This window comes from Neofelis nebulosa, chromosome 4 (assembly GCF_028018385.1).
Source record: "Neofelis nebulosa isolate mNeoNeb1 chromosome 4, mNeoNeb1.pri, whole genome shotgun sequence".
Taxonomy (NCBI): Eukaryota; Metazoa; Chordata; class Mammalia; order Carnivora; family Felidae; genus Neofelis; species Neofelis nebulosa.
Genome location: NC_080785.1, coordinates 128,543,666 through 128,558,925, shown reverse-complemented (window position 1 = coordinate 128,558,925; position 15,260 = coordinate 128,543,666). Strand labels below are relative to the sequence as shown.

The 15,260-nt window shown below is 37.0% G+C and overlaps 1 protein-coding gene across 3 annotated transcripts in view; it reads right to left on the bottom strand.

The window, feature by feature from the left end:
- CNTN3 (contactin 3) overlaps positions 1 to 15,260 on the bottom strand; it is a 340,674-nt gene that overhangs the window by 13,064 nt on the left and 312,350 nt on the right. For all 3 annotated transcript variants that reach the window (XM_058726205.1, XM_058726206.1, XM_058726208.1), the window contains one exon: positions 7,762 to 7,945. In XM_058726205.1, coding sequence (XP_058582188.1) covers positions 7,762 to 7,945 — 184 coding nt within the window. The remainder of the gene's footprint in view (positions 1 to 7,761; positions 7,946 to 15,260) is intronic.

Below are 15,260 nucleotides of genomic sequence, written 5' to 3'. Positions count from 1 at the left end.
GATTAACAGACTCCTCAATATCAGCTTTATAGATTTCACATTGTCCGCATCTTCTTGTCTGCAAGCAAGAGATTACTGTAACATTGCTACCGGATGAAACAAGGAATATAAGGCATGTCTACCAATAGGAGAAGGACTAAATTGTGGCATATTATCACCATGGAATATTATACATACACTAACATACTTATGAAATTGCTATGACATACAGGTAACTAAATATATAGCATACTTCTACTGTATAAAACAAACATTCTATAGAACTTAAGTCTGAAAAGAACTTAAGCCCCACAATATTAATGATGGTATTTCTGAGTAATAAGATTATGGGTGGTTTTTATTTTCTTCTCTACAATTTTCTTTTTTCCCAAATTTTCAAAAATTAAAATATTTTATATAATAAAAAGTAGAGGTTGTTAAAATTAAGAATATTAATATTTATTAATTATTATTAACTTTATATAATAATTTTAATATAATTGTATACAGTATTTTCCTATAATACATATTAATTAATAATAATTATTAATAAATACTTAATATTAATTACAATACTGTCCAGAATTTTCAAAGGTGATATGTCCATAGTGGTGACGGTAAAACTGGCATTCCATATTTTGAACAAATATGGAATGTTAAGAACATATGTTTTCTGTGATTAATTATGCAAGATTAAGTAGATTTCTTAATTTGTTTTTGGCTCCTTGATGATAGTGAGGTGAATTAATGACAAGTGGTTGTTCTTACCGAGAGCTAGACACTATACTCTGCAGTTGGAGTTGAGCTGAACTTCAGCACCTGACATCAAACTGCTTAAGCACGTAACATTGTGCAGGAATCAGATCACCAAAAGGTATTTGCTCCCAAGTAATGAGATATATTTTCTTTGGAACCGTTAGAATTATTGCAAATAAACAAATGACTTATAATAGGAACGTGACTCAATTTTTAACAATACAACAAAAACATCTACTTCTTAACTCATCGGCAACTCAGGAAAGACTTTTCTTGGGGTCCAACCTGGAATGCCAGGGAAGAATATCTTTCCTTCTTTTACATGACTGGAAATTTCCTCGGTCAAAATATTTTCTTCTTTGGATAATAAAAATATTACAATTTGTAAACTGTAAGAAAAACATTTAAACTTTTCTAGAGAATGTGTAGGCAAGTGGAAGATTTCCAAAAAAGTGCCAAAGTTCTTACAAAGTAAAATTTGTAAGATTTACACATTTGGCCAAAGGAATTACTTGATTCTGTATTCGCTGAAATTCTGACTGGAAATCTGAGGAACACGCATTAGTGAACAATGTATTCTATAGCTATATCTGATCTGTGGTACATCATACACAGACATGAGTCGTTTACATACATATCTGGGATGTGATACATAGAAAATTCAACAAATAGGGGCGCCTGGGTGGTTCAGTCAGTTAAGCATCCAACTCATGATTTTGGCTTAGGTCATGATCTCATGGTTTGCGGGACTGAGCCCAGTGCTGGGCTCCACACTGACATCATGGAGCCAGCCTGGGATTCTCTCCTCCCCACCCCCGCTCCCCCCCCCCCGCCCCTTTGCACATGCACTTGTGTGCGTGTGTGTGTTCTCTCTCTCAAATTAAATAACCTTTAAGAATAAAACCAATTAAACAAATAACATTAAGTCATCTAGAGAGAAATTCCCTTTACTTTTCCCATTAGCTTGAAGAGAAAGTTGGATTTGAGGATACTAGGTCTTTTTTTTTTTTTTTTTTTTTAAATTTTTTTTTTTCAACGTTTTTTTTTTTTTTATTTTTTTTTTATTTTTATTTTTGGGACAGAGAGAGACTGAGCATGAACGGGGGAGGGGCAGAGAGAGAGGGAGACACAGAATCGGAAACAGGCTCCAGGCTCCGAGCCATCAGCCCAGAGCCTGACGCGGGGCTCGAACTCACAGACCGCGAGATCGTGACCTGGCTGAAGTCGGACGCTTAACCGACTGCGCCACCCAGGCGCCCCGAGGATACTAGGTCTTTAACCTCCTTTCACTACTAACATCATAAACAAAGAGGAAGCAGGTTTAGAGGCCTGATCAGGGAAGCACATGATCCTAGTATTAAGAATAGAGAGTAACTTTTTTTTTCATTGTATTTATTATTATTATTATTACTATTTAACTTATTATTTTGTTAGTAGCTGTTTATGGCAATGACACTAGTTTCCATACTCTGAAAGTTAGTTTCTGCTTTATTTTTAAGTTTATGAAAGCAAAAATTGTATGTTAATTTTTAAGAAAAGTTGTTAGGTGCATATTAGAAGAGGCCCACAAAAATGGCAAAAATTGAAAAGACAGATCACATATAAAATTTGGGAAACTTTGCATGGATATATTTCCTAAGTCATAATGTAGAGTGGATAATTATCTAATTAAATTATATATACAAAAATTCTAGGACTTCCAAATTATGTATTTGAAGCAGGAATATTCATTTTATCAAAAACCTCTGAAATATTCTTATTCATATTCTTTGTGTGTGTGTTTTACTCACATACCTTTTCATTTCCTGAGGACACACTTAATTGGTTTCCATAAATTTAGGTAATTGATTTTAGCTCAACTTACATGGATAAACATTGTATTTAGAAAAGCAAAAACTCAGGTGCAAAATGTTGTACCACTTAATATTATTCTGTTTTCTCAAGTGGACATACATGCATAATCATCACTGAAGGCATAAAAATACAGGTTCCCCTTGTTCCAGGGTGAGGTCTGGGTATGTGATTCAGGGCAGGCCTGTGAAGGTTTTCTATCAACTGGCTGTAACAACTGGTTCTGGGATAGGCCAAGAAGAACCATCCTTAGCTCTGAATGGAGTTATCAGGAAGGAGTGGTCTACTTTTCCCAGGGTGTTTCTTTGACAGAAATAAGCCTTGAGGTGCTAATTGCAATACTTCTACCCTGAAAAGGGAACATGGTGAAAATGATTCCACCACTGAACAGAACCAAGAGATGGAGAGTCTTATCTGTTCAACAAATATTATTGGGCACCAACTATGATTCCTTTAACAGTGGAGACAGAGCTCTGAGGATAAAGTTATGATCAAAACAGGTGAAATCTGTGCCCTGAAGGACCTTGCATTCCACTCAAAGCAAGCTGGAGAGACAACAATCAAATAAATAAGGACAAGTTCCAGAATGTGTGGTAGTTGTCAGGGCTCTGCCCAAGAACAAAGCAGGGAAGGAAACAGTGTCAGGAGATGAGGGATGCACTTTTAAATATGGCGGTCAGATGGCACCGAGCTAGTATTTGAGCAAAGATCTGAAAGAGATGACAGAGTAAGCCATTTGGATGCCTGGAGAAGGAGCCTTCTGGGCAGAGGGAACAGCAAATGCACAGGCTCTGAAGTGAAAGTGCAACGAGTGAGGAGGAAAATAGACAATGAGTCAGAGCAGGATTTGGAGGATGGATCATATAAAGCTTTGTTGAGCATTATAAGGATTTAGTACTTATCTGAAGTGAGATGAAAGGGGACAGCCTGAGCATCACTGTGGCCTTAGGGAGGCAAGGGTGGAAACAGGCTGAGCAGTAAGGGGTCAATGCCCTGATTCCTGTGAGGATCTGCAGCTTGTGAAAGCAATATGATGTGGTGGATGCTTGCACATGTCCGATTCTGAATCAGCTGTTGGGGTTGAGAGAAAGAGATGAGTTGAGGCCTATTCCAAGAATTTTGGCCTGAGCAACTCAAACACTGGGATTTAATTCACTGAGGTAGGGAATACTGTAGAAAGGAAATGTTTTAAATGGAGTGGATGGAGCAGTCAAGAATTTAGTTTTAGGAATATTCAGTTTGAGGTCTTACTAGATGATTCTTGAGGATGCTGTTTGAGTGCTAAATCCATCCATACTGAAAGCCAGGATTACCACTTGACTTTTTAGTTATACAAAGCAGAATATTTGCCCTACAAATTCTTTTGTGCAATCTCTGAACATAAAATTCTCAGTCTGTTTCCTTTTAGAAGCCAAGAAATTTCATCATTTACATGCCATCTGCAATTTTTCTTCATCAGTGCCTTTAGACACAAGATGTTCTTAAGAGTTAGCTCTCCTTGGGTTGCAAGTAACCATCTTAGATTACTTAAAGAGGCTAATTACCTTCGAAATGCTTCCAAAAAACACCAAGTATTTGGATATCAAAAATTAAGTGTTTAATGGAAGCTACAGTATTTAACTTGAGAATCCTTGTATTATTTTACATTAATCAAAAATAATCACACAAGATCCGTACTGCTATAAAGTCTTGCATATTGAATTCCATGATTACAAGTATATGAAACTTGCACATTTTAAGCAAGATGGTAAAAGACTACCGTAAGTGTTTTGAATTCACAATGCTCAGTCAAGAGGAAGTATATTTGATTAATAATAGTACTTCAGGCTGGCCTGCTTCTTTAGATGCCATTCCTCCAATTAGCTACCCACTCAATATTTAATGAGTGGTTCCTAGCGCCATGCTGGGTACTGGGGCTGGATGAACAAGACACAGAAGGATTCTTTCCCCATAAAGTTTACAATCCAGAGGGGAAAACAGGTAGCAAGAAAGGAATCAAAGATGTTATGCTAGTTTTTTATGCCTGAAGCATGATGATAATGCTCTTCAGAGAGATAATCACAAAAACCTTACCAAAATTCTTAAATAGGATTTGAAGCTAAATCCACGTCAAAGGTTAGGATGGCTATTAAGAGCTCCCAGTAACAGTTACAACACCAGCTTCAAAGGATTCTGTTTTACTTGCATTTTTGTGCCTTTAAAGAAAAATTATTAACATAAAATTGAAAAATTAACACATGCTATTTATATCCAAACTTAGAATAATTAAGGATTTCAATTATCTCTAAGCGTTTCCCACCCAATATAGGAAATTTTCCCCTAATAACACTTACAGATCAACACGCACACTCCCATTCAATTGCAGCAATAGGGATGCATCACGTTCAGAGGGATTTCATTCAATTGTTGGGATTTCCGTCAGACTAAAAGCTCTGTGAACAAAGGAGTCCAGTCTATCTTTGATCACCTTACCCACTTCCTAAGCGTGGAGTAAAATCCCAGTAAATACTGGTGTTAAACGGGACGTGGATATCCTAATTATATGGTTGAAAGAGAGGATAGCACGCTGATTAAGACTATGTCTGGATTTGGATGCCTATACTGCTACTTAGTCTGTGGTCTCAGCAAAGTCATACAATCTCTATATGCCACAGCATCCTCATCCTTGAAGAGAAGCTACCATCACCTTCCAACCCATGGTGTTGCTGTGAGCACTGAGAATCAATACATGAAACATACCTAGAACAGTCACAGCAAATTATGCAGTAAGTGTGAGCTTTTAAAATCATAATCACCATTGTTCTTGGTGCAAACTTCTACTTTAGACTGGGTATTTATATTTTACACCTAAATCATACAAGGGTTTTGCTTCTTTTTACAGTTTTATTTCACTCATTGTACATTATCATAATATTCATAATATTCTTATTGATCTGTAAGTCTTTTCCTTGTGCCTTACCAATTTGCTAAGTTCCTCACTGATTCCATGATGTCATACTGGCTTTTACAATCATAATTTTCTAGCAAGTAATCACATCAATTATTAAGTCAGAGGAAAGAGCCAGATAAACTTGTTTGCATATCTTCTTGCAATCAGAATTTTTGATTGATGCTGTGCTTTGAATATATAAATGATGATGTATATTTAAATCTTACTAATTCAGAATTGTTACTGAGAATACCAAACATATTTAGCAAGAAGTTCTAAACACCGAATATTTTTAGTTCAAGTATTTCCAAAACCAAATACTCCTTCATCTAACCCTAGATGTGTAGTATGAGTAAAAGATTGGGTCAGGATTCTCCTAATAATTAGTGAGGGATAATACTGAATTATGACATGTATTGGTTGCTTGTACATGTATGCCACCAAAGATTTATAATGGCTTGCTGCTAAACTTTTGCTCTGCAATCTCATTATACTAAATTGGTAACCAAGTTCTCTTTTATATAGATAATACAAAGATGAACATGTGAACTTCACTGATTAAATTAACACTGGCTAATTAAAATCTAAAGTAGTAGAATTATGTTTTATATGTATTTTAACTTATCCACAATGCTAGCCAATTATATTTAATTTTATATTACTGTTGTAATTTTTACTAAAATTTATTTATTTTTATTTTATTTCAGAGAGAGAGAGAGAGAGACAGGGCAAGCTGGGGACAGGGGCAGAGGGAAAGGCAGAGAGAATCTCAAGCAGGCTCCATGCTTAGGGCAGAGCCCAATGCAGGGCTCGATCCCATGACCCTGGGATCATGACCTGAGTTGATATCAAGAGTTGGACATTCAATTTACTGAGCTACCCAGGCACCCCTATATTATTGGTATACTTAGCAATTTTATTTAATAAGTGTATATTCTCCACAAAAATTTGGATATTATATATGGAGAGAGAAATGCAGTAATGAAGCTAGAAATGAAGCAAAATTAATGTCTCATTCCCATATGAAGCCAGTTAAGCAAACATTTTCACTGAGTTAATAAATTTTGAAAACAAGAAAAAAAATAGTTTTCTGTAAATAAAAGTAATGGATTATTATGTTAAAAGTACGTAATCTGTCATGCCCACTTTCCTTACCTGTACAATGGAAAAAAGTAATGATACCTACCTCATCTGGTAGTTAGGAAGTTTAAATGTGGGAATGCATGTAAAGCACCTGGGACATAGAATGTTCTTAACTATTATCAGCTATGATGATTACAAGGATAAGGACAATTCAAATGGTTGTATTGCAAGAAGTTATTAATACACGGATTAAAAATATACTTGTGCTATCAGTTTCATTGATATATATGTGGGAGACTATGGAATTGCAAATCACTGATTTTCCTGTGGTCTAATTTAAAGCCAAGTTATGTATAGTTTGTAAATGATGCTTGTGAATTTACCTGTGAATATTTAGCTAACAAAGACTCAGCGTTGAACGCAACACTGACATCTCTGATTATATTTTTTAAAATATCAGTATATTCATGTGGACCAACAACTTCTGGTGGTAACTTTTTAATGCACATTGCCATCTTTTGAATAAGGTGGGAAAGAAAAAAAAAAAGGAAGAAAATCACTCTCGACTCTTCGGTGTGAACTTTAACTTATTCATGTTTAACAGAAATCATCAAGCTTTGGGGAACTAAAAAAACATGAAAATAAACTAAGTTTACTTACTTTACTAGTTTTTAATGTTTATTTATTTTTGAGAGAGAGACAGAGACAGAGACAGAGAGCGAGCAGGGGAGGAGCAGAGAGAAAGAGAGAGACACAGAATCTGAAGCAGGCTCCAGGCTCTGAGCAGTCAGCACAGAGCCTGACACTGGGCCCGAACCCATGAACCATGAGATCATGACCTGAACTGAAGTCAGATACTTAACCGACTGAGCCACCCAGGTGCCCCTAAGTTTACTTATTTTAAAAGAAAAGTACATGGACTTGAGTAAACATCTCACATTAAGATTTTTTCAAAAGGTACACATTTATTTTCATTTGGGTTTCTATCTGAAGATTCAGGGATATCACAAAGACAAAGACAAGGGTGACTTGCAGTTTACAAGCATTTGGAACTGGGTTTGTAATATTCATTGTGCTTAGGGACTTGGGTTGTCCATTTTAAATGATAAAGAAGGTTATCATAAACTACTTCCCTACCATTCAAAAAATCGGAATATACGTACGAGTTTTCTTTGTGGTTGCATTCACCGTGGCGCTAAAGGGACCAGCACCAGCACTGTTGTAAGCCCGGACAGCTGTGTAATATGCCACATTACTCTTCAAGCCACAGAGTCTGGCTGACGTCTCGTTTCCCGCCACTTTCACTTTGCTCGACGATTCCTCTTCTCCATTATTCCAGTACCGCACCTGGTAGACAGAAAAACAGAAAAGATGCAAAAGGCTGACACAAACAATACCACCTTTTATATTAGGTGGTTTTCATTAAGATCGGCACTGTAACGTATTTATATTCAACTATTCGAACATAGACTCATTAAAGCCCTACTATGCGCTAGGTGTTCCATTAGGTTATCAAGTGAGACAAAAAGGGACTCCAGGAGAAGACAGAGAATAAACAAGTACACAAAGAAGCCAGATAAAGTCAAAGAGAATAAGCGCTAAATACTACTAGACTATAGCTTATAAAGGGGAAATGAGGGTGAAATGCAGAAATTTGAAAGAGCAACTGCTCTCACTTCTCAGGCCCTAACCAGCCAGGACCGAGCTCAACTCCAGAATGCTGACAGCCCTCATGAACCTCCACTGGATGGTGGAGGTTCCCTCTGTGAAGAAAGTGAACTGTCAGAGAAAGCACTATCCAAAAGCCAGCTGGCCACTGGATTGTACTACAGTGATGGCCAGCTGTCAACAATCCCACCTGTGCATGCAGAGCTGTGGAGGAGAAAAGGAAACCCACTGACATAGTTATGAATCGTGCAAAATGATGAGATGTTAAAGATAAATGCATATGTAGTATAAAGTATAAAGTAAGTTAAGGGGGATATTTAATTAAAAAAACAAATAAGGGTAGGAAAAATATGATAAAAATACATGTTCCCTATCTCTAAAGTATTACTATGCTTTGTTAGAAAGAATAATACTTTTACCAGAAATATTACATGAGAACAATTATTTCCCTACATGTATGTATGTACGTATATACATATGTATGCATATACATACACATGTATATGTGTGTGTTTATATATATATTTATATTTCTATTATTCACATTATATTTATATATAGGACCCCTTAAAATGCTGTGTCCATCCATATATAGGTGTATTTGCATTTCTTTTGGAAATGAGTTAATTTTTATAAAAACCTCAAAAGAAGAATATAAGCCCAAATGATCAGGACTAACTTGAATATGTAGTTTCTACACCTTTATTTTATTTTTTTATTTTTTATTTAAAAAAAATTTTTTTAGGTTTATTTATTTTTGACAGAGACAGAGTGTGAGCACGAGCTGGGGAGGGGCAGAGAGAGAGGGAGACACAGAATCCGAAGCAGGCTCCAGGCTCCAAGCTGTCAGCACAGAGCCTGACGCGGGGCTCGAACCCACCAACTGTGAGATTGTGACCTGAGCCGAAGTCAGACGCTTAACCGACTGAGCCACCCAGGCGCCCCTAGTTTCTACACCTTTAAAGCACTAAATTAACACTGAAAGTTGATGATGACATGTTAGCAAAAAAAAAAAAAAATCCACATATCTTAACAGACCCCATTTACCATCATAAATGAAAACTCCATGGATTTTATTCATTAACTAAAGATAACATGCAAAATAACTGTCTTTTATAAAGCCACAGCCAAGTAAATTGCTAATGGATACCAAAAACTGGCATACATTCTGAACTCAACAATTATAAATACTAGGTAGTGGTAGGTTCAGACAACTCCCAAATGGCAAGACACCATTCCCTCCCCTTGAAAGCATTATCTACTTAGTAACGAAGAATGACACATAACCAGTAATTTAAAAAAAATGTTACAGACAGATTGACTTGTGGCCTTTGATATAGCATACATTGGGGGGTGGGAAATCACAAAATTATGAGTTATTAAAATATCAAGAGATGGGACGGCAGAGGCATTCAGGAGTTAAGTAACTCAATCAGGGCAATCTGGCCTCTTCTTATGGGCCACTCTTTTTCTGATATGTCAAATCACTTCAATATAAGTTGTCTACAGAAGTGTTCCTTACATGACTAATTCAAAGAAGAAATGAAAATAATTTTCAACTGGCATAAAGAATATCGTTAATAAATTTATAGAAAGCACTTAAAAGTCCTTGATAGCACTCTGCTTCTGAAGTACTCCATGTACCAGAACGAGAGATTTATTTTTAGATCTAAGTGTCTGACACATATTAGAAATATATAGACAATGGAGAAAATTTGCGCCAAATTGGAATATATTAGTTAGAATTGATTATGTAATCTTCTTACATAGCTTTACTTAAAAAATTGAATATATGTGTATTAACTCAAACATAAAGAAACAAGGCAGTACATTAATATTCCCAATTTTCTGTGAGTAGTTAATCAATTGTGTTCTATAAACTTTTGGTCAAGAATATTTATAAGGGTTGATAATTACATTTTTAAAAAATATTTATTTATTTTCGAGAAAGAGAGAGAGAGGGAGGGAGAGAGAGAGAATGAGTGGAGGAGGGGCAGAGAGAGAGGGGGAGAGAGGATCTGAAGTGGGCTCTGTGCTGATAGCAATGAGCCTCATGCAGGGCTGGAACTCACCAACCATAAGCTGAAGTCGGTCTCTCAACCAACTGAGCCACCCAGGTGCCCCGATAGTCTTTTTTCAAAGGAGGGAAAGGGAAAAAATAACGTAAGAAAAATAAAGGAGGGAAAATTATCTTTTATTAAAGACTAAGACCATGTCTTTCCTCCCAGCTGTGTTCTGGGTAAAAGTCCTACACCTGAGAAAACAAAATATCACTCTGTGCCAATTCAGATTTTATAGACACAACCACAATGCAGGGAAGCAGAAAGGAAAAATATCCACATTGAAGGAAAATCTCTGCAAATATAACTGTTTTGAGTGTGTCTATTATACTTCAATTAAAAAAAGATGATAGCGAATAAATATATGCGTATATATAAATATATATGCATACATGAATATATGTTATATTTGGTGTAAAAGAGTTAATGTAACAAAGACAGAACATGAAAGTTGCATCTACTAAAGATGAGCAGAGAAAAATATTAGAAAATGCATGAAGAACCCGCTAACAAGAAAGAAACTTAGGAGATTCAACTAGTGGGAGACTAGCTACAAGATAGTGATCTGAAGTGGATCTTAAAATAAGTATATTTAAAATGTCCAGATTTATTAAAGAAGGAACTGAATCTATATTTGCCAAGAATAGAAGATTAAAAACAAACAAACCCAAATTGGGTGTATTTGAAAAATACCAGAAAAATACAGTATTAAAGAGTAAAATCAGTGACAGAATTAAACTGAAGACTACATGATGGAAAAGAGATTTAATAAACTCTGAACATGGAGGAAAAAATAAAAAATAATGAAAACAAAGTTAAGAGATATCGAAGTCAAATGAGAAGTTCCAACCCGAGTTCCAGGAAGGATTAAGGAAAAGGTAACAATCAAAAGAGAAAATAAAATGTCCGAGAAATAAAATGTCCAGAACTGAAGACACACAGAAATTTTCACAAAGTAAACTCTGAGTTTAGTGTGTGGGAGGGAAATAAAAGGTAAATCTACTGCAAAGGACAGTGTGATAAGAATAGCTGGCTCTCAACATTTTCCTATCACGATAGACCTGAGTTATAGTTCACCCTCTTGAACAGCTGTGTGTCACTGTGCCTTGGTTTGCTAGTGCAGAGTGTGCACCTGTGAAGAGAAACCACTGCATTTCTGGGCATGGAGGACAGCAGGAGAGGCAGATGCCAAGCTGGGGACACACATGTGAAGCAGTGTCTGTCTTGGTCATTATCACAGCTCTACCACTCACAGCAAAGCCTGCACATACTAAGCATTCAGTATTGCTGGATGATTTGAACCAATGCCATCTCCATCCTTCCCACTACAGAGATTCACTGGGACATACTAAGAAATACATATTCGGTCTCTGCCAAGGTTTCCTGGCATACAGATCGCTCCAAACCCTTGGAATCTCCAAAGAGATGTGTCAGTATGTATGCTAATGACATACACAGCTATCTGTGGCTGCAGGATACCTTAAGAAAGGGGCTGGTTGCCAGGGGACCAACCTTACAATTTGAGGGTGGGAACTTGCAGCCCCACCTACTGACAAGAGGCTAGAGGTTGAGTTACTCAGGTTGACTAAATATCACCGATTTAATCATCTATGCCTAGGTAGCGAAGCCTTCATGAGAAGCCCTCCCGGAAGGGTTCAGAAAGCCTTGGTGATCACACCAAGGTACTGGGACGGTAGAGCTCCTGGAGAGGGCATGGAAGTTCTGTGCCTCTTCCCACACACCACGTCTTATGAATCTCTTCCATTTGGTTGTCGTATCCTTTATGATAAAGGGATAATAGTAAATAAAGCGCTTTCCCGAGTTTTGTGAATCGTACCGGCAAGATCTCAAACCCAAGGAGGAGGTTGTGGAACCCCTGATTTTCAGCCAATCAGACGTACTAGACGCATCTGAAGTGTATGTGTGGGGGAGGCAGGTAGTCTTAGGGACTTAGCCCTTAATTTGTGGGATCTGAAGCTAACTCCAGGTTTATGGTGTCAGAACTGAACTGAACTTTAGGACACCCAACAGACATCAGAGAATTGATCAGTGTAGAGAAAACCCCTCACCTATTTGGTGTAAGAAGTGTTTGGCGGATACAGCAGAGACGAAGAGATGGTTTTTTCCTTTCATCCACCAAGCTAAGTACTCAATCCTAATATTCTGTGCATCTATGAGACACTGGAATTCTAACTGCTTGAGGAGATAAAATAATTATTTTTCTTCAGAACCATAAAACCATATCACAAGCCAAAATATTTTTATCTGTATAAGTAAACAGAAACAAACTTGAGGAATGTCAGGATTTAAAATGCTACCCCTGTTTCTGCAAGTAATTTGGTCCTTCCAAACACTGATGTCCCTGCTGTGAGGAGTCCTTAATATCATTCCACAAAGGATTTCACTTAATTAAAACTTAACGCAAGATGCAATTTATAAAAATAATCTATTGAAAAAATGGCACTTTTCAGCCATTAAAATACAGGTATTAAGTCAGAAATACTATTTTAATAGACTAAAATAATTTTGTGTATGCTTAAAGATTTTCAGAGTGACAAATATTTCAACTTAGCTGTTAGACACCAAACATACTTAAATAAACATAAGGCAGCAAAAATGCAGTCAACAGTGTTTTAGAACACAAATCCAGATCTGTCTTCTACTCTTCTTTAATTGGTTCTCAGCCCTCAGGATGACCTGTGTGCTATTCGACCCCTGGCCCTGCCTTCTCACTGGATTTGGCCAACGGAAGGCAGATGAGAATATGGGAGGAGAGAGGCCGAGATATTTATTTCCCTGGATCCCTCAACGCTGAGACCCAGTTTTCTAGGGATCACCTTTGTCTAATAGAGAACACAAACTTCCAGTTATAAAATAAAAGTCATGTGGACCTAATGTAAAGCAATTGTAATGGCGAAGGTAGATCTTAAAAGTCCTCATCGCATGCATACAAGATTTGTAAGTATGTGTGGTGATGGATGTTAGTTAACCAGACTTACTGTGGTGACCATCTCACAATATATACAAATATCGACTCATTATGTTGTATACCTGAGATTAATATAATGTTGTATGTCAGTTATATCTGAAACACACACACACACACACACACACACACACACACACACACAACTCCATTTGGGCAACCCTCACTTACACACTAGTTGCTGGTCTCTCTAGCATAACCCATCCTTCCCCTGAGCCAAAGGTCTACATTTCATTTACTTGAATTCATTTTTGCCTGATTTCTAATTGTTTAAATATATCTTAATTGTCTCTCTCCAATTTTCCTATGGACATTCAACTCATTCTAAGATGAAGTTTATTCTTTGCCTGATAGTAAGGAATTAGACTCAATACATATTTCTTTTTTTCTGACAGAATTTTCATACTCTCCAAAAATTACTCAAATATTTGACATCTTTTCCCATTGTAATTACAATGTTAGGAACTAAGCACATTCTGTAGAGCTATTTAGAACAGGAGGCGGGACGAAGGTACCAGTGAAGTTACAGTTTGGCATTTTGCTTACATTTTTGGTTATGCTCCCCCCATACACTTAAAAAAAAATCTACGAGGTTTCCTCCAAATATGCCAATCTGTATTATTTCACACTTGTAGACTTCTGTTTCAATCACTTATCAAGGTCATTCTCCCAACTTTTATTTTTTCAAGACACATAATGGCTTTAAAGAAACTGATGGTATATATTATGCTCTAACTTTGGAGCTTTTGCTCCTCCGGCACCCGCTACCCAAGAACTTAAACATGCCGCATCCTCTTTATCGCATCTGTATCTCTTGTTCCTATCCAAAGGGCACAAGAAAAGATCTGAGCCTGAGTGTTATAGCTTAGCAGATGAAATAAATTGGAGCCCAGGGAAATGAGCTCCTCAACTACTACTTGGTCAAATCAGAAAGAAAATTAGTCTAGATGCTAATGATGATGTGTGCTCAGCATGCCAGGTGGCACATGATCAACCCTCACTGAGATGAGAGAAAAGCAGGAGCTATTAACAATTTTAAAGCCATATTGGGGAAACTGCAACCCAGAAAGTTAGCCACATGACTGGTAATTAAACACTCTGCTAAGTCGTTTGTCTCTCCATGTTAGTGCTTGAGTCATTACTGAACCTAAGAAAATATATATTCTTATCTTGGTGTAACTATATAAATTATTTCTTAAGATTTTCCCGATTAGTCTATCTTTCTCTTAGTTTGTTTTCTTTGCCTTCCTACCTAACAAGCACTCGGGAAAGACATTTTCACTAGTTGTTTCCTTTCAACATGCATATCCATGCCGCATTTGGATATTAGGTCTGCTGTTCTTTATATACCCAGGGCAGAGCCAGTGCACCCCAACTCACAATTAATTTCAAGGAAGTCCCATTTTCTCATTGCCTGTCTCATTTTTTGCTTCCTACCCCAACGGCAACAACAGCACCAACAGAAACAATAGTCACTGTGTAAGTGTTTGTTTCCGTATTTCTTCAGTGCTTTTCAAATTTTTTCCTCCAAAGAAATCTCATCCCAATGACCAATACTCAAAACAGAGAAAAGCCCAAGTCTCTCTGGGCCATTTTGACAGTAGCGGCTTTATCTCATTTGATTCTCCAGTGATGCAGTATGTTATTTACTATTACCATCTTTATTTTAACTGAACGTTGGAGAGCTTTAATAACTTGCTCAAGGCCACACAGCAGTAAGAGAGTGGAGTCAAAACTGCATTTATCCAATCAACACATATTGTTTGCATGCCTCCTGTGTACCAGATAGGACTCTTGGCACTGAATAAACCAGCAGAGTTCCATGTCCCTTATGGAGCTTCCATTCGAACCGAGTGGGGATGAATGCAAATCTGTCTCATTCTAAGATGGTGTGGACTTTGTAAGACACTATGCTGGCTCTACTTCCATTATTTGGTTTTCTCTTTCA